This window comes from Peromyscus leucopus, chromosome 4 (genome assembly GCF_004664715.2).
Source record: "Peromyscus leucopus breed LL Stock chromosome 4, UCI_PerLeu_2.1, whole genome shotgun sequence".
NCBI classification, from domain to species: Eukaryota; Metazoa; Chordata; class Mammalia; order Rodentia; family Cricetidae; genus Peromyscus; species Peromyscus leucopus.
Window position 1 is genome coordinate 140,502,028 of NC_051066.1, and position 26,718 is coordinate 140,528,745.

Sequence of the window (26,718 nt, forward strand, 5' to 3'; positions counted from 1 at the left end):
CTGATTCATCTCTCCAGCCTTTTGCCCATCATTTTTAGGAGACTTTGGCAGTGTGTGTGTGTGTGTGTGTGGGCAGTTTAAACGACTGCACCCAGCTCATCAGAAGCCCACCCCTGTCCTCTGCCCTGACCCTGCTTTTCACATTGACCGTGTCCACTTCCCTCCACCCACCTCTGAAGGCCCTAGCTTGAGTAGACCTTTCCTCCTTCTGGGACTCCTGGGTAACTCCTGTGAGACCTTGCTGGTGTCTGACCTTTTCCTTGATGGCTTATTGTTCACCTGCAAAGAGCTTGTCCTGCCCAGGACAGCACCTAAGGCCCACGGACTCTAAGAATGTCCTTGATGAGTGACATGTGATAGATGCCCTACTCTATCCCTTGGCCACAGGATCTGTGGAGCCCCAGGCAAAATAAAAATATGGGGCACTTGTCCACAAACATTAATCACTTCAAGCTGGCCACAGCAAAACACATAATTACGCTCAGGGCCCTTTGGAGGGTGGAGCCTGTGTCCTAGCTGAATGGTGGGTAGGACCAGACTTGAGGTGGGCCAGTAGAGCTGGGAGGGTAATTTCTGGGTGTGACTCCATGTTTCGTCTGCGCTGATCACAGAGCCAGGGCCTTGTCCTGGTAATTCGGAGGACCGCAGGAGTCAGGGAACACCAGAGTTGATGCCGTGGGGGCAGCATGGTCCTCCTGCCAGGTGCACTCTGCCTCCATCCAAGCAGCTGTCGAAACAGCCCTGGAGAGCAGAGTGTTTTCCTCTTCTATTTTTATTTCCTCAAATCTGGGACCAAGAGAGGCCAGCGCCAGAGTGCTGAAGGGTCTGAGCCAGGAGAATGGGACTCGCAGGCCAATCGGAAATGTCTGAGGAGGTCATCACGCATGTCTTTGGCAGGGGCAGACCAAAGTATGGGTTGGGACCAGCCAACCTGACAATGCTGAGTCCTAGAAGAGACTAAGGCTGGCCAAAGCTGTCAGCACGAACTCCCTGGAGGTGTTTTCCAGTGACATCATGAACAGTACCCCGCTAGGGGCATTATTTTATTGGTGCTGTGTGTGAAGTTGTGCAGGGCCCCATCGGGGAAGACGACCAGTCCCATGACAACTAGGGCCTGTGCTGCTTCCATCCCCAAGCCTGGATCCAATGCAGCCCTTAGGCTTGTCTTGAGCTTGTTCAAGTGCCAAGGGCTACTCTTTATGTCCTGAGCAGCCAGGCTCCAGACAGAGCCGTTAGGAGCAGGCCCCCCCCCCCCCCCCGGCGCCCCTCCTAGGCCCATCAAGGAGCTGGGCAATGGATGACGTTCTAGAGGATCTGGGGTGACAAATAACCATTCTAACTGTCTCGGTGGGAACCCTGGATTCAGCACAGCCCTGTGATGTGCATCGTGCCTTTTGTTGATTGACAGACACTTCAATGTCCGTGCAGCGCCTGTGGGTTCCTGATGTGAGCGATGACACAGCATTCCAAGAGGCTCGTAAGAACTCTGCCATCTGTCACACAGGCCCTCCTTGAATATGGCGGGCATTGTTCCCAAGAGAGGGCCTCCTGAAGGTAGGGTCAAGGCTGCTAAGTAGTGTGTAAGAAACTGAGCTGTGTTGGCCCCAGGAAATGGACACCAATCTTCCACAAAACAAAACAAAACTGCAGAGGCAAGGACAATGTGCCCATGAGAGACTCCTCCACAGGGGACCCCAATGTTCCTGTGAGAGGTCCTCCAGAGGGGACCCCGTGGCACTGACACCCCTCCCTGCTCCCACAGTGTCCACCAGGCCAGGGGAGAAGGGAGGGACCACAATGGGTAAGTTGCTTGCTCAGGTCAGCAGTCATGGGGAATCCAGGTCAAGGCCACGTCCAGAGGTGCAGAGCCTCAAACAGTCAGGAAGCAGGAGGGAGCCTCCATGCTGAGCGTGCAGTTCAGAAACTCAGCCTGGATTCAAAGCCGGGAGTCAGAAACCCTACTTCCTAAACAGCCCCAGGCAATTCCAACGCTGGGGAGCCTGGGTTTCAGAAACGGTTAACTGGAGGGCTTTAAGCAAGGTCTGTCACTTGTTGGTGCCCAGTATTAAACAGCACTTGGCAGAGGTGGAAGCCAAGACAGTGGGAAGGGGAGAGGAGGTAAGTACATCTGGTCTACCACACATGGCCACAGGGTCTGCCGAGGGCTGTGGGAACAGGCCATCTTACAACAAACATAAAAGCTACTTGCCCGTCCTGAAGCTCAGAGTAGCTTTCATTTTCTATCCTTCTGGGACTTGGGCACACATAGATGTTCATCTGCCATTTTTAAAATGTCAGCTGCTCTCGCCCCTTTGCGGAAGAGGCAACGGAGTGTGGTGGTGACTGGGGCGCTGGCATCTCTGGTCAGCTAGGACCAGCACCCATGGAGGAACCAGGTGGCCCACTCTGTCGACTGATCAAGAGAAACCCGAACATCGGATTTGCAAAAACATATTGGCAACGAATTTGTGTTTTTAAAAATGTGTAAACACCCGTGGGGGTGGGGTTGAGAGGATAAGGCACATCTGGGAGGCCACATCTGGACCTCCGGTTTGTGGCTCTGGTCTTCAGCCTGGAAAACAGAACAAAAGCTAAATTGTCAGGACAGTGACAGCAGGGGTTTAGAAACTGCAGGGGCTGGAATGTGTTAGGAGCGGTCGCTGGGTCTGAGTCAACAGGGGAAGACAGAGCAGCCTGTCCAAGTGTCGGCTGGGATTCTAGAAACATCCATCAGGTGACCTTAGTGCACACTTCAAAGACAGATGGAGCCAGATGAGCGCTGCTCCAAGCTTGGTGGGGCCCACACCCTATCCAGGCCTGTGGTGGGCCACCTACCTCCACAGCTGGCCTGCAAGGGCAGCCCCCAACTGTCCGGGTGACGGGCACTGAATGACGCCAGCTGTGAGGCCAGTGTTGCTTTCAAGTTTGGGGTATACACCCCCTCTCCTCTCTTGTGCCTCTATTTTATTGGGATGACTAAATCCTTGACTATGTTAGCAGTAAACACAGCTAATTTACCCCCTACCTCTTTGAAGCAGCTGCTGACAGCTGGGCTGTAATTCAATCAAGGATCCTTGCCATCCAGCCTACCAAACTCCCATTTGTTGTTTGGTTCGGCTCTCCTGCTTGGAGCCCCATGCAGCTGCACCAAATATTGACGAGCACCCGCTTCCCCCGGGCCTGGATGATAAACATCCCGTTAACGGTAGAGATCAAGGTCGCAGGTTCTCAGCAGATGAAACTCCAATGTGCAGGAGTCCAGGGGTGAGGGGAAAGACAGAAATACACACATAGGTCTGACAACCAGAACCAAACGTCTCCTTTTATTGCAAAGTCAAACCCCTTTTTCCTCTATCTATACAGATTTTCCACTAAGGACCACTTTATTCCACAGCTATGGGTACATCGGTCCGGCTGTTAATAAATAGTCTTAAATAAGAAAACAAACAGATGGAAGGAAAGCGACCCCATTGTCCTCCATGAGGAGCCTGAAGAACTTCAGATGGAAATAAATAATTTCTTTGTCTTGTCACAATTATTTACACATTTAAATGTACAAAAGACACTGACTGCGGGCGGACTAGGGCCATGAGTAGTAAAATGTGTACCATGAGGGAGTCACACACAAAGCCCCAGATCTGCCAACACACAAAACAAATTACAAGAAGAAATGTTCTTTCCTCCATTGACCAGGCAGAGTGGAGGCTGCAGCCCAAGCTACTGAAGAAGAAAAATTTTAAAAAAATAATAATAATAACAGAAGAGAACCCAGTGTTTCTAGAATCACAGACATAGAGAACTGGTTCCCCACGTGACCAGACGCTACAGGGCCATGGGTCCCACCTGGCTAACCCCATTCTTTGTGTGGATGCAGGAAACATTGGCAGACAGTCCAGGCCTTGCCACAGCCTTGCATTTGAAGCTAGGAGCTGGTGCATGATGGTTAGGGCATCACAGACCCAGGTAGAGTGGGCTCGCTTGAGCCATGACAGAAATGCCACCTGGGGCAGGAAGCGTGGTTAGGAGGGTGCCTCTAAGTCCAGTGTAACCCTGAACCCAGTCTCCCTCAAACTGAGGAACCAATTTGTTGCAGGGCCTTCTGACAGAGGTTGAGAGTGAGGAACGGCAGCCATATGGTGTGTGACCAGAGAGGCCTTATTTATGGGACACTGCCCCGAATACCTGCACCCGTGGGCTTTGGGCACCCCGTGCTTCCTCACATAGGGGTGGAGTGCAAGCTTTCCCACCCTCTGTCTTGTTACTTTGAATTTCCTCATTGGTTCCTAGCACAGGGCAGAATTGGGGCCGAGGGGTTGGCAGAGCTGTGTCTGTGTGTGTGTGTGTGTGTGTGTGTGTGTGTGTGTGTGTTTCATGCGTGCGTGTGTGCGTGCGTGCGTGCGTGTGTGCCTCCCTCCTTCTCCACCCCAACATACCTCTTTGAGGCCAGTACTCCCTGGCCTCTTCTGAGCAGACATCCCTCCTTCCCCTCCCTACACGGTGGATTTGGGCAGTTTTGGGTAAACACTGGGCCCTGCAGCCTCAGAAGGAAACCAAATGAAAAGGAGGGGGCCTCCCCAGCCTCCACAGGCCCCGGCTTCTGTTTATGAAGTCAGAATAAACCAAGGAACGGGGATAAATTGTTTAGGAAAATATATCTGTAACATCCTAACCATTTTCATTCACGGGTTTTATTGTGACATGTTGTTACAGGGACTTCTGCCTGGTTTTTCTTCAGCACAGACGTAAGCGCTCACCCTGGTTAGGCCTTTCCTCCTGCTGCGGCGGATGGCCTGGCTGAAGGACACTTGCAATTAGCCCTCAAGGACTCACAGAGCGCCACAGGGGCCATGTGGCCAACAGTCTCATTCGTGGAAGGCATTTTTCCTGCTGGATGTTGCCTGTGGCAGCTTGTAGGATCTTGCCCATAATGTGCCAGAATTAAAGCCTGCTTGCCAGCCACCGGGTGCTCAGGTTTCTCATGCCTTACGTATTTCCAGTTGGGGAGGTGAGGGGAAGGCTCAGGAGAGGTGGCTGATCTGTTCGCTTCTCGCCAAGGTGGGCAGTGAGAGACTAAAGGTGAGACACCACAGATCTGGAACAACGTGGCCCCAAAGGGTCAGGCTCTCAGAAGAGGCTAGTGGCAGCCGCAGGCCCGGACCACCATGTTCCGGTACTTCTTCAGGATGACATTGGAGCTGTCGTCAAAGTACAGGACAGATATAGCGTTGAGCTGGGTGGGTGCACAGCAAGGCTTAGGTACCGTGTCCGGGTTGATGAAGTGAACCTGCAGCCACCAACAGAAATCATGGTGAGAGGGGTAAGGCCTTCTGCGGGCTTCTACAGTTCTCCAAAGAACGTCTACTGTCTGGCTAAGAAGACCATAAATGACAGATGAGCATGTCATGACCCAGCTCAGCTCAGGACTCGCCTCCACTGTGCGCGTGAAGGAACCAGGACCCACAGTCTTCCCGCACGTATCTAATGCGGGAGAGACAGCTTGGGCTCCAAACGGAAGATCCCCCTGACTGCTGCTGCCCATTCAAAAAGCACTCTGTCTGAAGGGATGGGCTGTAGCTCAGAGGCAGAGTGCTTGCTGAGCACACACAAGGTCCTAGGTTCCATCCCCAGCACCATGACAATGACAGAGAGGGCTGTTTTGCTCACAGGCACTAGCGCACCACACAGGGGTTCAGACAAGAGAAAACTCAAACGCCTTGCAGTTGCCATGTAAGTACCATTGACAAGCAAAGTCAACCTGGAGTAGGCAGCAGGGATTAGGGAGGAGTGGAGCAAACCGAAGGGAGAGGCCACTACTCATCCAGGCTGACCCCAGCCCAGCTGACCCCAGCCCAGCTGACCCCAGCTCAGCTGACCCCAGCTCAGCTGACCCCAGCCCAGCTGACTAGTCCGTGCCATTCAGTGAACTCGGTGCTTAACACAGGCCAGAGACTCAGTTCTCATGTGCTATTGGTTTGTTTAGATAGGGGCTCTTATATCCCAGGGCTGGCCTTGAACTTGCTGTGGAGCCAAAGATGATCCTGAACTTCATATCATCTAGCTTCTGCCTCCTGAGTGCTGGGTTGAAATGACAGACTTAAACTACCACACCCAGTTTATTCACTACTAGGATGCCCCAGAGAAGGATTTACCCTGGTCCACGTGGACCACAGAGGCCTCCTCCCTCCAGCATTGGATACTTCCATGGTGAAATGCTAAAAGAGGAGGCTGTGCCCCTGCCCCTGGGCCAGGAAGACAGTGGTGAAGGATGCTGGAGAAGGGCCCTGAAGCCACAGGACAGGACACAGCACCTTCCGGGTGTTCAGAGCAGGTCCAATAAGGCGCACGGGCAGAGCACGAGGTCCAGGCAGCCCATTCCGTCCCTGGCTGCAGACTCCATCCCAAATGCAGTTTTGGAGTTTATAGTCCAGGGGAGGGAAAATATTGAAAAATCACTACTTAAAGACACCCCTTGCTAGCCGGGTGCTAGTGGTGCATGCCTTTAATCCCAGCACTCGGGAGGCAGAGGCAGGCAGATGTCTGAGTTCAAGGCCAGCCTGGGCTACAGAGCAAGTTCCAGGACAGCCAGGGAAACCTTATGTCAAAAAAAAAAAAAAAAAAAAAAAAGATATTTCTTGCTGCTGGCCTTGGAGTGCAGGCCTGTAATTCCAGCTACTCAGAGTCTAAGGCAGGAGGACCACAAAGTCACAGTGAGATCAAGACCAGGCCAGAAAGTGAAACCTAAGGCCTAGGGATACACCTTATGGTAGAGAGTTTGCCGAACATGCATGAGGCTTTGGGGTCCAGCCTCTTAACCATAAAACAAGTGCAGGAGGAAAGAGAGAGAAAGGAAGAGGGAGGAGGGAGGAGTGATGGGGACCCTTCCTCTGCCACAGGGTAAAGCTTGGACTAAATGAAGGGCATGAGTGAGCTTTCTGTTCAAGGATTTACAAGTTTGGCATGGGTTAAACATAAATCTAAATAACAAACAGAACTTCGAGGAAGAGGATCATGTGGTGAGCTCTTCGGCACCAGAATTCAAACCAGCATGGATGATTGGTTGTTGAGAGAAGGCCAGACAACATCCACCGCAGAGCAAGGCGCTTGGGCCTGGATAGAGCAGCATCAACCCGAGGCTTCGTGCACCAGCATGGGCTCAGAGCACCCTCCCAACACTCGGCTCTTCCCAGTGACCCACGGAGGGTTGACCTGAATCAGCAGCTGCCTCCTGCCCTCCTCCCTTGCATCCACTCTCTCCCTCTGAAACTCTCATCTGCTCAGATGACCATTTCCTCCCCTGGTCAGGAAAGCCCAAGGTCAAGAATACGGAGCTGTCTCCTGCCGTGCCCCCAGCCCCCGGCACACAGCAGACAATCAACAGAATAAAGCCTCTCAAATTACTGAACCTTCATGTCCAACTTCAAAGCTGGGAAAGAAAGTCATGAGCTGGGAAAGGGGGCTGTGGTCCTGACAAACTGAAGTCTACCAATAGCAGGAGAGGGCCAGAGGCTGGGGGGAGGGCCAGGAGCTAAGTCATGTTTTATCATAACACAGTATGGCATGCTGACACTCAAGAGGATGGTTCCCACCAGGAGGGGATCCAGTCTTCAGCGAGGCACAGTGATAGGGTCCACAGACAGACAGACAGACAGACACACACACACACACACACATCTTTATACCACTATATGACTAAAACATATCTTTTCAGCCTTTTATACAGCAGGTACCCACAAGAGTCATGACACACTTGGACAGACAGCTGCCCAGGCCCTGGATAGAGGCCCTGGATAAAGGCAGTAGGAGCCACTCACCGCCCCCATAGGCCACACCCTCAGGAGGCACCCACCAGTGTCTGGACAATGGCGTGGTTGGTGGCATTCATGTAGGAGTTCAGAGGGAAGGCACACTCCCCCTCACAGTAGTAGGCAGCATAGCCTTCAGGCGCGATGATCCAGTCCTGCAAAGAGAGGGGAGTGAGGCAGAGCCCAGGGCAGGGCCCCACCTCCGTGTGTCCCGCCCTGTGTGGACCTTCCTCGCCCGCATTCCGGAGACACAGGCTCAGACTATGTTCTTCTGAGATGTGGAGTCCCTTCAGGGCCAGGGAAGTGAGCGTTGGCATTTTGTAAGGCCAGCAGAAGAGAAGAAAAACAGCCCGAGGCTTAGAGGGGACACCCTTGTGTTGCGTTGCATCCCCTGGACCATGGGTGCAGGAGCAGCAGGGAGTGAGCCACAGGTCAGAGGCCACACCTAGAACCATCCCTGTCTCTGCTAGGGGTGGCAGGCCTCAGCTCGCTCACAGGTGTGTCTGTCTCACAGCCTAGACCTTGCACCCACTGGGTAAGGACAGCTACAAATGAAACCCAGCACAGTACGGTAGAGTTCGAACGTCTGAATTCTGTTTGTTTGTTTGTTTGTTTGCACCTTCTTGTATATATGGGTTCAGAGTGAACACTGTAGACGACAACATTTTGTTCCACTGTCAAAACAGGGCATGCCTGTGGATCTAAAGCAAACCTCCCTGCCCGGTGCGCCTTCTTGAGCAAGAGGCTAGTGACCCTCTGTGGCTCGGGTAATCCAGACAGGGTATTCTGGGAGCCCTGGAAACGTTGTCACGCTGCTCCATGATGCCATCGGTCTAGGGATGGTAAGTGGAGAGCTCCCTGCAGCAAGGTCCGAGCTCCCACTGCAGCAGGGTCCGAGCTCCCCTGCAGCAGGGTCCGAGCTCCCCTGCAGCAGGGTCCGAGCTCCCACTGCAGCAGGGTCCGAGCTCCCACTGCAGCAGGGTCCGAGCTCCCTGCGCAGGTCCGACTCCCACTGCAGCAGGTCGAGCTCCCACTGCAGCAGGTCCGAGCCCCACTGCAGCAGCCGAGCTCCCACTGCAGCGGTCGAGCTCCACTGCAGCAGGTCCGAGCTCCCCTGCACAGGTCGAGCTCCCACTGCAGCAGGGTCCGAGCTCCCACTGCAGCAGGGTCCGAGCTCCCACTGCAGCAGGGTCCGAGCTCCCCCTGCAGCAGGTCCGAGCTCCCCCTGCAGCAGGGTTCGACCCAGCACGCTGGAGAAACAGCACGTGCAGAGCCCTCACTTCCAACACAGCAGCCTGCTCGGCTCAGAAACAAACACCCGATCTGAGTCACAGAACGAGGTGGAGGGAGCTGGCCCTCCAGGGCTGGCTTCGAACACACGGTCATACGTGGGAGATGTGGGAAAAGCGGCCAGCCAAGGAGTGGGACTAGGGTGTGCACGAAGAATAAAGTTCACACTTCAGAAGGTAGAAGGTGATGTTTCAAGTTCTGGCCCAAGAGTCAACCGCACCTCGGTTGTCATGGGACATCATGGATTTCTGCAAGTATTCAGTCCAAGGCGTTCTCTCAGGTCAGGGCTCCTGGCATCAGACATCTCACCAGTAAAGACAAGAACTGTGGAGTGGCCTGGGACTGAGCTGGTAGAGTGCTTGCCTAGCATGCAGGGCATTCTGGGTTTTGTTCCCAGCATGGCACAAACTAGGCATGGTGGCACACTCCTGTGACCCCAGGACTTGGGAGGTGGATGTAGGGGAGTCCAAGGTCATCCTAGGCTACACAGTGAGTGTGATGCCAGTCTGGGACATATGGGACCCTGTCCCTGAGGGGAAAAAGACATAAACTGTGACCCACTGCACCCATGGAGACAGCCTTGTGGCTGGCAGGGACAGAGAAAGCCCCAGTGTGTGATAATCCAGCCATGCTTACCTGCCAGCCGAGGTCTCGGAAGCTGACATACAGCTCATGTTTCTTGCAGGCTTGCCTCTGGTCACTGCTGCTGGTTTCTGCATGGACAAGGAGAAAAACCCGGGGAGGAGAGAGAAACACACACATGTTCAAGGCCCTTTGGTTCTGCAGTGGGGGAGCAGCCACTGAACTCGGGGGCTGAAGGGCAGTGATGGCCCAGAAGACAGTTTGAGGACCTGCAGCCCTCATGGTCACCCTGACCCTTGGTAGAGTACCCCCAGTCCCGCTCAGACTATCCTGCTTCCAGACCACTCTGCCCGAGGAGGCCCACCAAGTCAGCCCCAAGACGCTCATGCACCTGCAGGTCCAGGAGGTACAGATCCGAGGATGGGGACACCCTCAGGAAGAAACCACGGAAAGCTCACGGCCCCCAGCAGCAGCAGCAGCTGAGTTTCTTTAAAGGCCAAGAACAGTGTGCTTGGGTGTTCTAGAAGGATGTAAGTTTGTAGCATTTGGTCTGGAGACTGCACTTTGTAAACACTGTGGGAATCTGTCTGTCTGTCTTTCGTGCAGAGCGGTGGGATCTTCCTCTACTCTGCAGCTGTATGAATGGTTGGCACTTACTTAATGCCTGTCCCCACCTGACTGTTCTAGGGCTTTCCATCATCTGTCCTTGCACATAAAGCCCGGGCCCCTGGTCTACACGACAGAGCCCTACAGGCCAGTGCCTGAGTGCTCAGGCGACTCCTCATCCCCACACACCCTACAATCTCCCACATGTGATGACTGCTCCCTCTGAACCCACTGACAGGCCACAGGGTGTCCGGTGACAAGTGACACATCCCTCAGAGTCGGCTTCTCTGGATGCATAGGAATTCCACCTGCACAGCTCTGAGGTCAGGAAGAAATGCACAGGTCAAGGCTGTCTCAACACAAAGGTCGAGGGCCAGGGCACTAGCAGAGCACAGTCCACGGAGTTGGACAACTGGTCTGCCTCCTGGAACAGCCGTGGAGTGGCTATCTAAGGCACCATTCACCGCTGCGGCAAAGCCGGGGGCTGAGGCTAGCACTGTCCACTCCACTTCCTGTGGAGAGGCAGGAAGGAAGAAAGGAAGTGGACCACCTCCTCAGCCCAGGGTGAAGCAGTCTGAGCAAGATACAGTTCTGAGTAGGATCGCTGGGGCCAGATTGCCCACAGCTCCCAGTCCTGAGTCAGGGTGGATCCTGAAGTGAGATATGAGAAGAAACGCCGTGACAATTAGCGATGTCTGTCACATGCCGGAAAGGAGCAGATCCCAGTGAAGATCTTTGGTTTAATGTTGGAAGCTAGCTGTGGGTGTGCTGTGGGGGATGGGCCCTTACTTTTCCTATCTGGGGTTGTGGCCGCCCCAGGAGAAGGTGGTGGGAATTCCCCAGCATTCTCGGGTCCTTCTTAGCAGAAAAGCAAGGGGAAGGAATAAAGGAGACACCTGGTTCCTCTGCCCCGAGTCTGGTTCCACCCACCCCACCCAGTACAGCAGAGAGCCAGTGAACAGCAGACAGTGCCAGCCACCAGCCGCTGCACCTCTGGAAGGCCCTACCCGGGTAGTAGGCCAATCAGGACAGGTGCTCAGACTTGCTTCCACACCCCAGGGTCGGCTGGAGAAGATGGCCAATTAGCAGGGTGTTGGACTGAAGAGGAGAAGGGACCCAAGTTCTCCACCTGCATCTCAATAGCAGTTGGAGCCCTGGGGCAGGGGTGGCCACAGGAAAGAGACTTCCAGGCAAAGGCATGCTGGGACATGTGTCTCCAGCCGGACACATAAAGGATGATGTGCGTGCAAGAGAGGATTCAACTTGTGTGGCCCATCATGTGAGGTGTGAGCACTTCAAAGGCACTGGGCACACGCCTCCGCACATGCACAGGCCACCTCACTAAACCAGGGTGGGGCCCCAGTCCTGGAATTTTTTTTTTATGTTAAACTTCCAGGCAGGGTTTGGAAGAACTTAAAACGAGAGCAGGAGTTGAAATCTCCAGGAGCAGGCAGAGTCTGAGCCAGACGGACTAGCTGTCATTCGAGGGAGTGAGGACCCTGTCCTGGGCTCTGAAAGTGGGCACTCTGTGTAGGGTGAGCCCTCAGCACTCCTTAGTCCAGAGGCAAACGCTGCAGATCTACAAGACAAGGTCACCTTTGCTGGCATGGGACACGCCAGAGCTCTTTGCCAGCTGAGTTTGCAGAAGCTTCAGGAAGTTTCAGATTCTGGAGCCCTCCTTCACCCTGTGTTACACCCACCCTTCCTAGAGCACCCAGCATGACCTCACACCCACACTGCACACAGCCTGAAACCATAAAACTCCCACTCCTGCTTGGGATGGATTTCAAACTCGAAGATGAGACTCCCAAGAGAATGTTCCACCTACTTGTGGCTCCAGCTGCCTCCTCCACCAGTCACCAGTCTCAAAGGTGTCAGAAAAGCTAAACCATGAGGCTTGGTACCCTCAGGGTGCACAGGCCTTAGCAATGGGACCAGCCTGGCCTTGCTCACAGACCTCAGCTCAGTTCCCATGGGAACTCTTTCTGCACCCCTGGAATGAGCTGAGTTACCCAGTCACCATCCCCAATCCTGGGCCTATCACCACACACAGATGAGGGTGACAATCACATCTACCTGTCCCAAATAGTTTCTACATTCAGGTTCCCACTACAGAATTCCACTCCCAGAATAAACAAGGCCTCCAAATATGAAGGAAACTCGGTGTTTTTTTTTTTTTTTTAATTTGGGGGCTCACAGACCCCTTTGAGATGCCTATAAAAAGCCCTACCTGGCAGAAGAGAATGCTTGCGAGGACTCTGTCCACACTCGGGCTGCTGACAGAGCAGGCAGGTGACTCTGCGTGACTGTTCAGAACAGCACATTGCAGGCTATGCCTCGCCCACAGGTAACCTGTTTAACAGATCAACTGTGCTGCCCTGAGTGGTGGCTCCATGATGAGTCTGAATGCTGAGGCAGACGGACTCTGCATCTTATTTATATAAGTAAAGCAGCACCATCAGCACACCAGAGGGGAGACTTCCGGGTAATTTATTTGTGTCCGTAAACAATGCCATCTAAGAATATAGCTTATGTCAGAAACATCAGACTCACGAGCCATCCACCATACCAGATGGAACTCTCTCACTGGGCTAGGACATGCTGGCACAGGGACCCAGGCCCTGGTCACTGGTCATGAACCTTGTCCAGGAAAACGGCCACAGGGAAGGATTCCAGCCCCAGCCCCTGCCTGCCACCCTCAGCCCTCTGCAAATCAACACCAAAACTCACCTCGACCTGCATCATTTGGCAACTCTGCTCTGAAGAGCCCTGAGCTCAGCCTGAGACTCCTTTATCCCCGTAGAGACCTCCTTGAGGCCGGGTCGCTCTGCCCCTCCAGCTTTAGGACAGCCTTCTGAGGAGCGCTGCTTCCTCCTGCACTGCTCTTTATCCTCTCTGCGACTGTGTGCTAATAAGTCACGTCATGCTACACGTGTGCAGTGTGTACACATGTACATATGTGCTGTGTCGTTAACTGTTAAGTAGCTAGGACTGACTCACACTACTTAAGATTGGAATAAGAACCTATGATTGGAAGCGGCCATGTTTACCAAGGGAAAGGGGTGTCTGGTAAATTAAAGCCAATGAAATTGGCATAGCCTCTGAATTAATGGTAAATTCTGATGCTGTGGAAAGAGGACTGTGTTCGTCTATACTTTTGACACAACTTTCTCTATCCACTGAAGTCTCCCCAGGGTACTGGGGGACACCCCAGAAACAGTAAGTCCACCGCCACAGCAGGTTACCTTCTCCCTTCAGAAACTAAATGACTACCAATTTCCAGACAAGAGGAAGAATCCATGTGCAATGCAAGGTGACCTGAAGTGGAGGGTTGGGAGGGTTCGATGGGGGATTAGGGCAATGGCATGGTGGCCTCACTCTTTAGTTCTAAACAGCCCAAACTCCCTTGGATGTTTCCTCAGAATCCCAAGGCCAGGAGCTGGAAGACGGAGTCAGCCTGGAGCCCTCACAAGCAGGCTTGGTTGATCTGTGCCTAGTCCTTGCCTTGCTTCAAGGTCACCAGAATCCTGAAGAAGATACATGCTGGACAGGCACATCCCACAGCTCACAGGCTGATCTGTTCTGGAGCCATCCACAATGCATTTGTACATATGGTCCCCTCGGGCTGCTCAGACTGCATTGGCCTACCTGCCACACTGGCCATCCTCAGGGCCTCTTGGTTCTTGGGCGTCTTGGAGCGGTTCTGACTGCGCTGCTTGCCCCCAGTGGACCGGATGCTACGTAGATGGACCTCTGTGGCCTTGAAGAAGGCCACCATGAAGGGTTGCTTGTTCTGGGGTCCGTGCCGCCCAATCAGGCCCGCCAACTTGGGGTTGATGCTCTGCCCTGCAGAGGAGGTATTCGTTACAGAGGTGTGCAGGGAGAGGGAAGGGGTAGGGGCATGATTCTAGCCTCACCTTACAACCCATTCACTGCTACTCATTCATCCGGCAAGGACTGTTTGGGCAATTTCAGGAGCTGTTTTAGGGGTGCCCTGCTCTCTGGTGACCCCTGGGAGCACTGGGAGGCAGCACACAATCACCCAATGGTGACCCTGACACTAAGAAGCACGAGGATTCTGGCCAAGACCTGCAGGGGGTCTCAGGCTAGTGCGGGCAATGTGCAGCTCACACTGCACTGGCCAGAGTGGGTCACTTGGTTGGCCAAGCTTCAAGGGGTAAGGAATATAACTGTTGTGTGGCAAGGAGGTGAGCATGACTGCCAATGCCTGATGGCAATGGAGAGGCCACTAGAGAGACCAGGTGGCAGTGAGGTGTGACCCCTAAGTATGTGGGAAAGGGCACTATGGGAGACAGGCCCTACAGAAGTAAAGGCCTGGAGAGAAAAGCTGGATTCCAGGAGGATGAGAAAGAGAAGCAGGCAGGTAGGGTGACAAGGGATAACAGGCTAGAGGCACAGATCACCTCCAGGCCTGCAGCAAGCATTCTGCCTGAACAAGGTCTTGGCAGGTGTGAGCCCTGAGAAACAGCTGGGCCATGCAGGACAGGCCTTCATGCCGGGGGCCAGGGGCTTCGTGAAAAGCAAGAGAGAGTCTACACACCACCACAGATGCCAGGAGCTGCCCGCAGTGGAGGGAGTAGGCGGGACCTTCCTGTGCCGAAGGAGGGCCCACAGGCAGTGACCGCCGGGTACAGGACTTCCGCCTTTACATGGGATGGCTTGAGGCCTGATACTTGGGAGCCAGCAGCTTGTGGGACGTAGTCACAGATACCCAAAGTGGGACAAGAGGGGATGACAGAAAGCGGAGCTAATGGGCTGGGGACTTAGAGTGTTCTCTATGATGACCTTGGGCTGACCCTGAGACCGGACAAGGTGAAAGACAGAAGTCAAAGTCCAGGCCGATTCAGTTGAACAGACAGAAGGGTTCCAAAGGACCAGCCTGGGGCGGTGGAAGTGAGCATGGTAAGACGTGATTCTTGGACGTCTTCCCCAGACACCCTCCAGCCGCCTACCTGCTGCCCGCTTAACCTTTGGAAAGATGTTGATTCCAACTCTGTTTGGAAAGAGATTCACGTGAAATTGGGGTGGGGAGCTAACCTTGGTGCCGCATGCCTGTCATCTCTGCTACTCTCGAGGTTGAGGCAGGAGGATAGAAAGTTCAGTTCATGTGGGAGACTGAAAGACTTGCCTCAAAATTAAAATATAAAGAGGACTTGGGATGGGATTTACCTCAATGTAGAGTTTAACATGTGCAGAACTGTGAGCTCCGCCCTAGCCTCAGAGAGAGAGAGAGAGAGACAGACAGACAGACAGACAGACAGACAGACATGTCCCTAGAGGCCCCATTTACCCGTCAGTCAGTTTTCTGCCGTGGGATGAGAAAAAAGACAGTTCTGCGAGACTGGTACATCCTTGGCTAAAGCCGAGAAGGCTTTACAAAGATGGGAAACTGAGGCACGGGGCTGGGGAGTGGAACCTGGGAGACAAAGTATAGTTTAACTTAGCAGGTGCTGTGTGAAATCCCTTCTTGGAACCAAGGGTCAGGGCTGTGGGGGTCAGGTTAGCGTTATGTTAGGGTTAGGGTTAGGGCTAGCGTTAAGTTAGTCTAGGGTTGAGTTAGGGTTAAGATTAGAGTCATTTTTGCTACCTGAGGCCCTCACCAGGCCTGTGGAGTGAGGATGTCCAGACCTGCCTGGCTTCCTGGGTTACCCTCTCCTCACTTTAATGCCCCTCCTCCCACCATGGTGTGTGCTGAGCTCAGCTCTCTGTGTTAGGGGATTTGAATCCAGGAGGCTAGACAAAACATGGCAGCTGACTCCAAGTAACCTCTTTCTTTCAAAGAGAATCGAGGGCATTCAGCGGAGTTTGCAGGCTCCCCTAATTAGGGAGGATCATGAAAGGCCCGGAGAGGAGAGAAGTGCTCCATGAGAGCCTGGAGACCCAGAAACCAGAGTGAGAAAGTACGATGATGAACGTCCAGGGTTTATTGACAGATCTTGACTGTCAGTGGAGACAAAGCTCTGGTTACTTCTACAGGGCCGTTTCTAGACTGGGTTACCTGACCTGGGAGGAGCTACCCTCAAGGTGGGCAGTATTATCCCTGTCTCCAGAGTGGGCTGGTCCTGGAGTGAGTATAAAGAAGAAAGGACACTGAGCATCAGTACTCATTTCCGTCTGCTTCTGGTTGTGGGTACCTGTCACCAGCTGCCTCACATCCCCAAAACTAAGCTTTCCTGTGTGGCTTCTGCTGGGCATTTTGTCACATCACTGAGGAAAGTGACTCACACGCAGGTCCTGGGCTCGCCTTCTTCCCATGGACCAACCGGGATGAGCTCTTAAGAATCAGAATTTAAGGTCACGTGTGGTGACGAACACTTCAGAGCTGGGAGACACCAGGTGAAGACAGTGTCGGTTGTGCAGAGCAGGACAAGACGTGAGAGGCTGAACAAGACGAGCAAAGCTGTGCAGCCCGCCTAAAAGCGCGCAGCTCAGAAAGCAGTGTCTGTGGGGTGTGGTGGTGGGGTGGGGAGGCGACGGGGGTGTGGGACACGATACGACACTTCACCACTGTAGCTACTGCAACCCCAAGTCCAGTGACAGAACCAAGGCCAGCAGAAGGGATGGCTCTGGAGGGCCTTGGCCGCCCGCATCAGGAAGTCATATCAGCTAGTGTCCCCAGGCAGGTCAGACATGGGGAAGGCCAGCCTTCAGTGCCTCGCTCAGTCCCGGGAGCTAGTGTGGTTTTAAGAGTTCATGTTTAAGAAAACACATTTCCCCAACCCCCACAATTTACCCCCCCCCTTTCATCGTCCAGCTCTCCTGCATTCTTGAGCAGGGTCCCCCTTAGTTCATCCATCTATAACACAAGTGAGTCTATAAAAGAAACCATTAAAGCCGGGCCCCGAGGACTTGGGCTTCCCCCCTGGAAGGCTTTTAGGGTGGAATAAAAATGCCTCGCCTGAAACCCTGATGCCTCTCTGGACCCCTTAAATCCAGGTGCCAAGAGTGGTCCCAGTCCTGCGGCCCTTTTGACCTGCTGGCCGGGGTTGGCAGATGTCAGCAAAGCCACCTCCAATGGTCATAACCTCCGCTAAGAAGGAACCAAGCCCACACCGGCCACCAGCTGCCTGCGCAGCCTTGACTTCCGCGTGTGTGAGGTAGGATGAGGCCACTGGTCTCGTGTCCCTGCTTCCCCGGTGAATGGCACACTTTGAACCTAGGCAGCTTCGCCCCAGCTGACTGGGCCCTGGCCTCGGGGCTGGGTGGGATGCGGTCTGACAAGAGGCACCTAATCCCATACAATCATTGTCACTGCTCAGGGGTGAGACGTGACCCAGTTCAGCCAGAACAGGGAGAGAGGAGTTCTGGAGATCTCTAGAAAACACGCTTGCTGCTCTAATGTTTGGGAGAAACTTAACCTCTCAGCAGAGTGCAGGCAGACAGATGGCATTCCAGAAACTACCTTCATGTACCGAGCCCAGGGAAGCCATGTTTTCAAACAAGGGCTACCCGTGGAAGGAACGGCACAGACAGGGTCTCGTGGGACACAGCTGTCACGGGTCAAGCCAGCCTTCACTCTCACCCCGACCACCACCGTGAACGCCCCACCTCGATGACTAAGTCTAGAGCCTGGAATTATCTCACCCCCTCCTCAGAGGCTGGCGACAGGGATCATGGGCACAAGCCATCTTTGGGCCTGGCGTGGAGCTGGCCCTCAGGAGCAAGTGCTGATTCTGTCCTTATTACCTAATCTGGGGAAGGATTCGGGTTTTCTGTGTAGAGGCTGGAAGACAACCCAACTGCATTTGTTTACCTTCATCAGAAAGCGGGGTCAGGAAAATGGCTGCCGAGTCTTTAGAAGAATTTAAACACATCCTGTTAAGTGTGACAGCTCACCTTCCTTGCCATCTTGCCATTGTGGCTAAATTTAGAATCAGAGACACACTCAGGGAGGGTCTGTAAAGAACTCTCCCAAGAGGTTTCACTGAAGAGGGAGACCACCGTGACTGTGGTGGGCTGGGGTCCCGGGGGAGAGAGAGAGCTGAGGCCCAGCATTAATCTTCTCTCCTTCCTGACTGCTGACGAACTGTGGCCAGCACTTTGTCACAGCTAGGCAGCTAACACAGCCCACACCACACTCCACACATGAGCGTCCACAGCAGCATTATTCCTATAGTCCGGAAGCAGAACCCACAGCTATGGCACATGGGAGCAGGATAAAGTTGGAGGACGCACCACAGGTATGTGCCCTTGGAGGGTGTTCTATGCACTGGAGAGTGTTCAAGCCGCCTCCACCCAGGACCCCAGACAATGTCACATGACCCCTAAGAAGCAAGGGGTCCTGGATGGAAAGCCATGGCTGGCTGTTACTCTGTCTGCCTTATCTTAGGTGTTCATATACAAAGTAATCAAAATAAATTATTGAGATGTGGCTCCCAGGTAGAGCGCTTACCCAGCCCGGAGGAGGCCCTGAACTCATGCCCAGTGCTGGCAGATGTTCCGTCATGATGCTCTGGCCTGTTATACACAGTGGTGTGCCTATATATATTCACACACACACCACACACACACACACACACACACACACACACACACACATTGATACAGGGTCTCACTACATAGCCCAGGCCGGCCTTGAACCTCCAGCCATCCTCCTGCTTCTCCTGAATGCTGAGATTACAGGCGTAGGCCACCACGCTGTGCTCCTCACTTTGATACTGAACAGGGAGCAGTCAAAAAATGGTGTGTAGACGGACAGTGGTGCTGCCCACCTTTAATCCCAGCACTCGGGAGGCAGAGGCAGGCGGATCTCTGAGTTTGAGGCCAGCCTGGTCTACAGAGCAAGTTCCAGGACAGCCAGGGCTACACAGAGAAACCCTGTCTTGAAAACAAAACAAAACAAGGGGTTGATGGTAAGAATCCCTTTTCCTTTGAGATGCTTCTGCATGACTTTCAATTAGTGTTTGCAATCATTTGTTTTGACTGTTTGTGTTTAAACAGCCAGCAAGGCTACGAGGAAGGATGAATTAATTAATGAAGGCAGAAAGACAATAGACATATACTTTAAACCACAAAATCTGTGTCTTTGGCAGAATTAGAAACTATTTTTATTTTAGCCGAGGTTAGCCGACTGGTTCTTCTCCACCCCGAAGCCCACAGACGTGCCTATGAAAGGCAGCTTTGGGAGGTAAGGGAGCAGCTGCCCCATCTGAACTTCCGAAAAACAAGGACTGTTTGCTGCGTGCAGGACCACACTGACGGCGCTGCGGTCCCAGGTCACTCCAACTCTACTGGCGTCTCATCCCTAAGGCTGAGACGGGACGTTCTTCTCACTGGGTGCCCAGAGCCTCCTTCGGGCTACAACAAGCAGGAAGGCGTGGGGCCCCGCCCACCAGCCAGGCAGCAGAGGGCGGGGCCAGAGTGGGCTCTTCCTCCCTGGGACACGCGGGTCCCTCTGTGGCTGCTTCCTTGTTCTGTGCTTTGAGACTAGGTCTCCTGTAGCCCAAGCTGGTGTTAAATTCATTACACAGCTGCGGCTGGCCTTGAACTTCCCGTCCGTCCTGCCACTCCACCTCCAGAGTGCTGGAATTCCAGGCGTGCACCTCACAACCCCTTTATGAGGTGCTGGAGATCAAACCCAGGACTTCAAACAGGGTAGGAAGTCTCTACCGAGTCCCAGCTCCAGCCCTGTTTATTTTATTCCCTTTAAAAGTAAGAAATAGCAAAAATGACTTTTTAGGGGGTGGGGTGTGTGTGTGTGTGTGTGTGTGTGTGTGTGTGTGTGTGTGTGTGTTTAGCTGTTGAGTCAGTGCTACCACCACACACACACACATACCATACACACATACACACACCACACACACACACCACACACACCACATACACCACACACACCACACACACACACAACACACACACACATACACACCACACACAATACACACACATACCATACACACATACACACACCACACACACACACACACACCACATACACCACACCACACACACACACACACACACACACACACACACACACACACACAGACTCTTCCAGTTCTCAGCAGGGGGCTGCTGCTCTCAGAGACCACGAACCATGTCTGGGACATACATGTCAGAGGGAGCCCGAGGCAACTGACGTTGCACAGAAACTAATGCCTCAGTTGAGTTATCCCATCGGGTCACTGTCCTGATCTACTAAGTGCGATGTGGGGCCTCCCTGGGGCTCTAAATCTTCTTGACCCATCACATGTCCTCTCCCAGTCTTCTGCACTGACTTATTTCAGTTTACATGTCTTCCAGAGCCTTCCATGAAGCCCCATGTTCCCATTGTTAACCCTTTCCAATGCCGAGCAGTATTTCACAACACACACATCATGGGCCATTTATCCAATAATCTGGTGAGGTCTTGGGTAGTGTCCAGGGTTGGGGACTGTAGACATAGAGAGAAGCAGCCACACACAGGTTTCCATGGGAACCTGGCTTCTCATTTCCCGCTGTGTGGAAGCCAGATCCTGGTCTTCAGTTCCTCCAGCCCAACTCAACACTCTCCCCAGTGGAAGGGCCAGGGGAGCTGCGGGCTCGGCCTGCCCAAAGGGCCCAGGCAAAGGTGTGATCAGAGGAAAGCCCAGAGGACAGGGGGAGATGCAGACCCCACTGCCCACCCCAGTCTCTGGCTCCCTCCTCCCTGGAGGCCGCAGACCGTAATTTCTCCTGCCTCACTTGTTCTGGGGCTGGGTGCTGTGGGTTTCTTAGACGTGTCTCCTTCCCTAACAAGTCTGGCTTGAGAAGTATGAATCACTTATCCTATCCATAGAGTCCCTTCCCCCTCCACGCTGGACCTGAGCTGGAGGCAGCCATCTTGCCAAGTGTGCCGTGTTAGGGCACAGAACAAAATGCCAGTGTGCTCAGGTGATGGGCCAAAAGGTGAAAGCCTTAGTACTACAGATACTCTAGCCCAGGAATCAGCAAATTGCATCCTTCAATTGGCTGACTGCCTGCTTTAGCAAATAAAGTTTTATTAGAACACAGCCAGTGTACAGTTGCAAATGCAGCCTTTGGCTACCCTCATGCTAACGAGCACTGGGGAGGGCAAACAATTCCCCCTTCACACTTGAAACACCCAGCCTCTGGAAGGCTCTGGAAGGCATTTGCTGATATCCACTCTCACCTACACTGACTCTGGATCTGTTTATTTCCAGACCGTAAGGGAAAACTGGTGGAAGTTGGGGAGCACTTGGTTTGTGGAGTGCTTGTCTAGCATGCACAGAGCCCTAGGTTTGATCACTGCTACTGCATAAAATCAGTCCTGGAGGTCTGTGCCTGTAATTCTAGCACCTGGGAGATGGAGGAAGAAGGATCGGAAGTTCAAGGTTACCCTTGACTACATAACAAGTTTGAGACAAGTCTGAGATACACACGGTCCTAACTTTAAGAAGGTAAAAAAAAAAAGCTATAAAAAGAAAACCATTGGTACACCCCAAAGATAAGACGCCATTGTTTCTGCTAAGTGCCAGTGCGATGACCACCTTTCTTCATACAGATGTGAGTCCCTGCAGCAGATGGCTGAGACAGAATCCATACCTGACTAGCTGACTCAGGATGGCCTAGTTCACTTTGCACCATTCACTAGAGAGTAGGCAGATGCCAGAAGAAAGACCAAATCCAGAAAGGACCGGGTCCGGATACAGGTCAAGGCTTAAGGCGGGCCTTCCAGGAAGCCATCCTGAGGGCATGGGGCTCTGGGGAATGAGCTGAAGGCAGGGGCCAGCAGGTGCTTTGGGGTGCCCAGGGGGCATGAGCAGAATCGGGGAGCCCAGCAGCTGACGAGCTCTCAGAAATATCCCAGATCAGGCAGGGTACCAATGGGGCCTCTGGAAAAGGAGGGTGCCTCCTCTCCGTGGAGGGTGGTATCCTGCTTTCCTGTGGCTTTTTTGTTCTCTAGGCCCAATCACATCTCCAAGAGCCTAAGAATGCTCTTCATTCATGTAGAAAAACGATTCCAGCCACTGCATCGGAAGGACAGGGACACGTGACAATGTACTTAACACTGGTGCCCTTTTCTACCCAGACCTAAGAGCTGCTGGACCCCAGGAGGACAGGCCTCAGCTGCTGGGCCCATGGCCTCTTCCATTCTCTGTCTTTTGGGATCCTGAGTAAAAAGGAAGTGCAGGGGTCCTGGTGTGCAGAGGTTCTAACCAGCTACGCTGTGAGAGATTACCCGCCAGACTGGCTTTATGCCATGGAGTCCCCTACCTCAGGCCCAGGTTCAGTTCCCTTTCTTCCCAGCTGCCCCAGAATCACGTTTGGACAACCCCTGCCCATTGGTCTTTAAATGTCCTGTAGCATATCTGATCCACCTGGATGGTCAAGAAGAGGGACACAACTGGGTGGTGGTGGCGGCGGCGGCCGGTGGCGCTCGCCTTTAATCCAGCACTTGGGAGGCAGGATCTCTGTGAGTTTCAAGGCCAGCCTGGGCTACAGAGAGAGAACCAGGACAGGCACCAAAACTACACAGAGAAACCCTGTCTCAAAAAAAAAAAAAAAAAAAAAAAAAAGAGGGACACATGTTCCCATGTGCCTAAGCAGAGAATCATGAGGCAGTGCGCGCACGCGCACACACACACACACACACACACACACACACACACACACACACACACACAAGGCCGGGAGGGAAGGGGAGGGGAGAGGCAGGAGAGAGAGAACACAGGTAGGGGTGGGGTGGAAGGAAGGAGGTGCCATGTGGCCTTGAAGCACAGGAGATGGGGAGCAAGTCCTGGAAGGCATAGAAGAACCAGTTGTGGCCATAGTGAGGGGGCCGGATGAGATCACCAGATTGTCTTCTGGGATTGGCGGGATCTATAGGTGTTGCCTTCTGAAGCACACAAGTGAGCAGAGGGGGGGGGACCCCAGAGACTAAGACGGGATGACTGGGGTCCTCATGGAAGAAACAAGTGCCTTTGTGTGGGCAGAGTCAGCGTGTCTAGCCTGAGCAGCTCTTCTTCGGAAACTTGGGAAAGTAGGCGTGTCCGTTTGTGGACCACAGGAAGCCCTTCTGAGCACTCCCCACAAAACAAGAACCTGTCCACTTGGCCTCTGTCTCTCTCCTTCAGTGTGAGGACCCTGTCTGTGCACCTCCTTGGGAGAGGCTGTGGGTTGCACGAGAGCAAATCTACTTCTTCAGGCTGTCTGTTGGGGGGTGACTATGTAAGCTTCCAACCAGTGTGGACCAGCAGGCTACTGGAGCAGAGAGGCTTCTCGCACACGGGCATGGGACTAGGGGAGGGGTCAGTGTGGCTCCACTGTGCCATGGGCCAGGACATCAATCAGGACACTGAGGGGCCCGTGAGCCGTTCTTCTGTCTCTCAAGCATAAGCCAGAGTGTGAGGTCATGGAAAGAAACATTTTTGTTTGGTTTTCTATCTGAGTCAGAGTCTCAATCAGTAGCTCAGGGTGGCCTGAACTATGTAACTCAGTCTAATGTCAAACTTGTGGCAATCCACCTGCTTCAGCCTCCCATTTGCTGCTACCACAGATGTAAACCACCACCCCCTGCAGAGAAAACGTCTATTTTTCATTCCAGTCAGGATTATTTATGCCAACACAGACATAAAAAGTGGGGTGCAGGCCATGCCATGTGCAGACATGCTCTTCCTGTAGGCCCACAGGGAACCCCTTCTCTCTTTACCCCAGGGAAGAGGAGGGAGGAGGGTGGCCGGGTGTACAGGGGCCCGGGCTTCTGTCTGATTGGCCCAGCTGGGCCTCAGCACGGCACCTCTCACCCTCATCCCCTCCCCCGCCCTGTCATTGGTACCCACATTCCTACAAGGTATTTCCAGTGAAGAATTGGGGGACACAAGTCTGAGTTCCAAGTTCAGCACTGAGAGCCAGGTGACTTAATCCCCCAGCTTCCTTTGCCTCAGCTGTGCTCTCCGGGAATGGTGACCGTGAGAGTTAAGGAAATCAACAGTAATACAGACTTCTACCATTCGGGAGCACTGAGGCAGGGCTGCCCCAGCGCTGGGCATTTCCAAAGAACTCACCTCCTCTTCCTCCCAGCTGCCTATGGAGAGGTAATGTTAGCATGTCCATGGAGACCATGAAGGAATGGAGATCCTAAGAGGCTGGATGGGTTGTGGCAACCACCCAACAGCGACCTAAGGAGTAGCAACGGAACCCCAGGGACCACTGGACTGCCCTTCCAGTCGCTACAGGAGAACCAGAGTCACAGGAGCCTGCTTGGGTAGCCCTCCTCTCCTTCCTCCTCTTCTGCCCCACCTCCCACCCCCACGCCTAGCACCAGCCTGGTGGCTGGCTCCGGGATGGGGAAAGCAGGCCACGGGGTTTGCACAGGGGACCCAACACCTCTCCTGTGGTCTCTTCTGTATGAAAAGCAGAGTCACCAGCCTTCACCCCCACAGCATCCCTCCCCTCCCTCCCTCCCCAGGGCTGTCTGCCTGTCTTCTGGGAGCCTAGGTATCCAGAGGATGTTGACTTCCATCCCACACCACACACTCGCCCCCAGAACCCAGCTGTGCTGTTCTGGTGACTAGCAGGGGCCTGCCGCTGGAAGACCGAGGGACAGAGGCAGACTTTGGACACTGCCTGGGTGGTCTGGGAAGGGCACCTCTGACCTGGGACCTCCCTCAGGGCCAGATGGGGGAAGTGAGCAGTGAGCGTGCCTGAGGACTCTGCAATTTGCCATCCTGTAGGAGCTGACGTCAGGAGAAACAACATCAGGCTTCCAGAAAGAACAGCACATTAGGATGGAAGCAGATGTCCCCGAGCTGGGAAACTGAGGCCTGACGGGCAGCCAGCTCGAAAGTCTGGCTGCCACCAGGCACGTCTCCTCCAGCCAGGTGGCGCGGCCTCGAGGCTTGGTGGTCTTGATGAACCGTTGAGAGGCAGGGTGAGGATTGCTACCCTGCCTCTTTCTGCCCTGGTGCCGTCCTGAGCCTGGCCTCAGCAGGAGCTGTCCAAAACATCGAGGCAACCTGAGTTAGTCCAGGTCCCCAGGGTGGGCGCGGGGACTCCGCTGCCAGTTAAAGGCTCAGCACACAGTAGTTGCTCGTCACACTGACTCCCCAGTGGGCCCCATGAGCCTTGCACCCACGTGGTAGCAAGAGCGGAGTCTGTCCGCTACGCAGCTCTCTAAATAAGCAGTGTCCCTGACATGGGGTGTGAGAGGCTCATAGGGCTGTTGATACCTACCCAGGCACCAAGATGCCCAAGAACACAGCTATGAGACACCCTCAGGGACTTGCCATGGGTGAGGATGGATGGGGCCTGTGTGCTCAGGTGACTCTAAAGGACCTCTCTCACTGGAGACTACCAGATGAGGAAGACTTGGCCTTGGGCTAAGAAGTGCCCATCACCCTGCCCTGTAGCACATCCTCGGAGGTCCTCATCCACACAGCCAGTGGCCTCGTGCGTATCTGTCTGGATGGTCTGTGGGCAGTCCTTCCTGCCCAGGGGACCAATGAAAGGCCTTCCTGGAGAGTGGGCAGGCACGCCTTCCCTTCTGGGCCTTACCCAGGAGGCAGGTCCAGCCTGAGCCAAGAGACCCTCCTGCCTGGCCGCCGCCACGTCACCCACTGCGGAAGCACACTGGGCTGCTACAGACACCCTGGGAACAGGAGCTGCTCTGGGCCATCTTCCAGAAGAGGGTGTTCTTTGATAACTTGCCCTAGTCACCAAACTAGGGAACAGCAGGGCTGGCATTCCAGCCGGGGCCACCTGGCTCTTGAGACAGAGTTTTGCGCACCAGACTGCCCTACCTCAAAGCCTGCTGAGACCTGTCACGGTTCTGGGGAAGGATCGGAGAGAGGAGGCCTGGCCGATGAGCACAGGCCACCTAAGGGGAAAAGCACACTTCAGCCACATGCGTCAGTAGGACTGGCATGACACAGACACTCAGGACCCACTGAGTCAAGCTGGAAGTCCCAACAGGTGTTCCCAAACCCAAAGAAGCAGCCATTCTGAAGAGGGAAATCAAGTTCATCTTAACCTCTGTACTTCATTTTTCTCTTGTCTTCCATATGTCCTACCAGGCCTTTTAAGAGCGGAATTATTCTGTTGCAAAAGAAACACTCTGGATTCTTCCGTGCGAAACCCTCACCCTGAGATTAACCAGGGACACTTGGCAAAATGGTCTCTAGTAAGTCCTCAAGAGAAGCCTGCTTGGTTTATTCAGCTGGCATTCCTCATACTTAACAGACCGTGAACCCTTCCCTTTGAGGGGCACCTGTGGCTCTCTAGGGGGCACGGGCTGAGATCGGCTGGTGCAGGGCCAATGCCATCAACTTCCCCAGAAGTGATTGTCCTCAAAAGAGCCAACACACCCAGCCCGGCAGGTTATCAGGTGTCTGCCACAGCTATTCAACTCTGTGATTGAAACTCAAAAGCTGCTGTGGACCACAGGAACAGGCGGGCGTGACTCGTGCCACCAGACACACTTGTGGACAATGAAGTGACT

The 26,718-nt window shown here is 53.8% G+C and overlaps 1 protein-coding gene across 1 annotated transcript in view; it reads right to left on the reverse strand.

Annotated features, from left to right (window-relative positions):
* Positions 1-3,295: 3,295 nt before the first annotated feature.
* Bmp7 (bone morphogenetic protein 7) overlaps positions 3,296-26,718 on the reverse strand; it is a 79,671-nt gene continuing 56,248 nt past the window's right edge. The window contains exons 4-7 of the mRNA XM_028893791.2: positions 13,929-14,126; positions 9,729-9,805; positions 7,847-7,957; positions 3,296-5,284 (exon numbers count right to left, since the gene is read on the reverse strand). Coding sequence (XP_028749624.1) covers positions 5,135-5,284; positions 7,847-7,957; positions 9,729-9,805; positions 13,929-14,126 — 536 coding nt within the window. The 3' untranslated portion in view covers positions 3,296-5,134. The remainder of the gene's footprint in view (positions 5,285-7,846; positions 7,958-9,728; positions 9,806-13,928; positions 14,127-26,718) is intronic.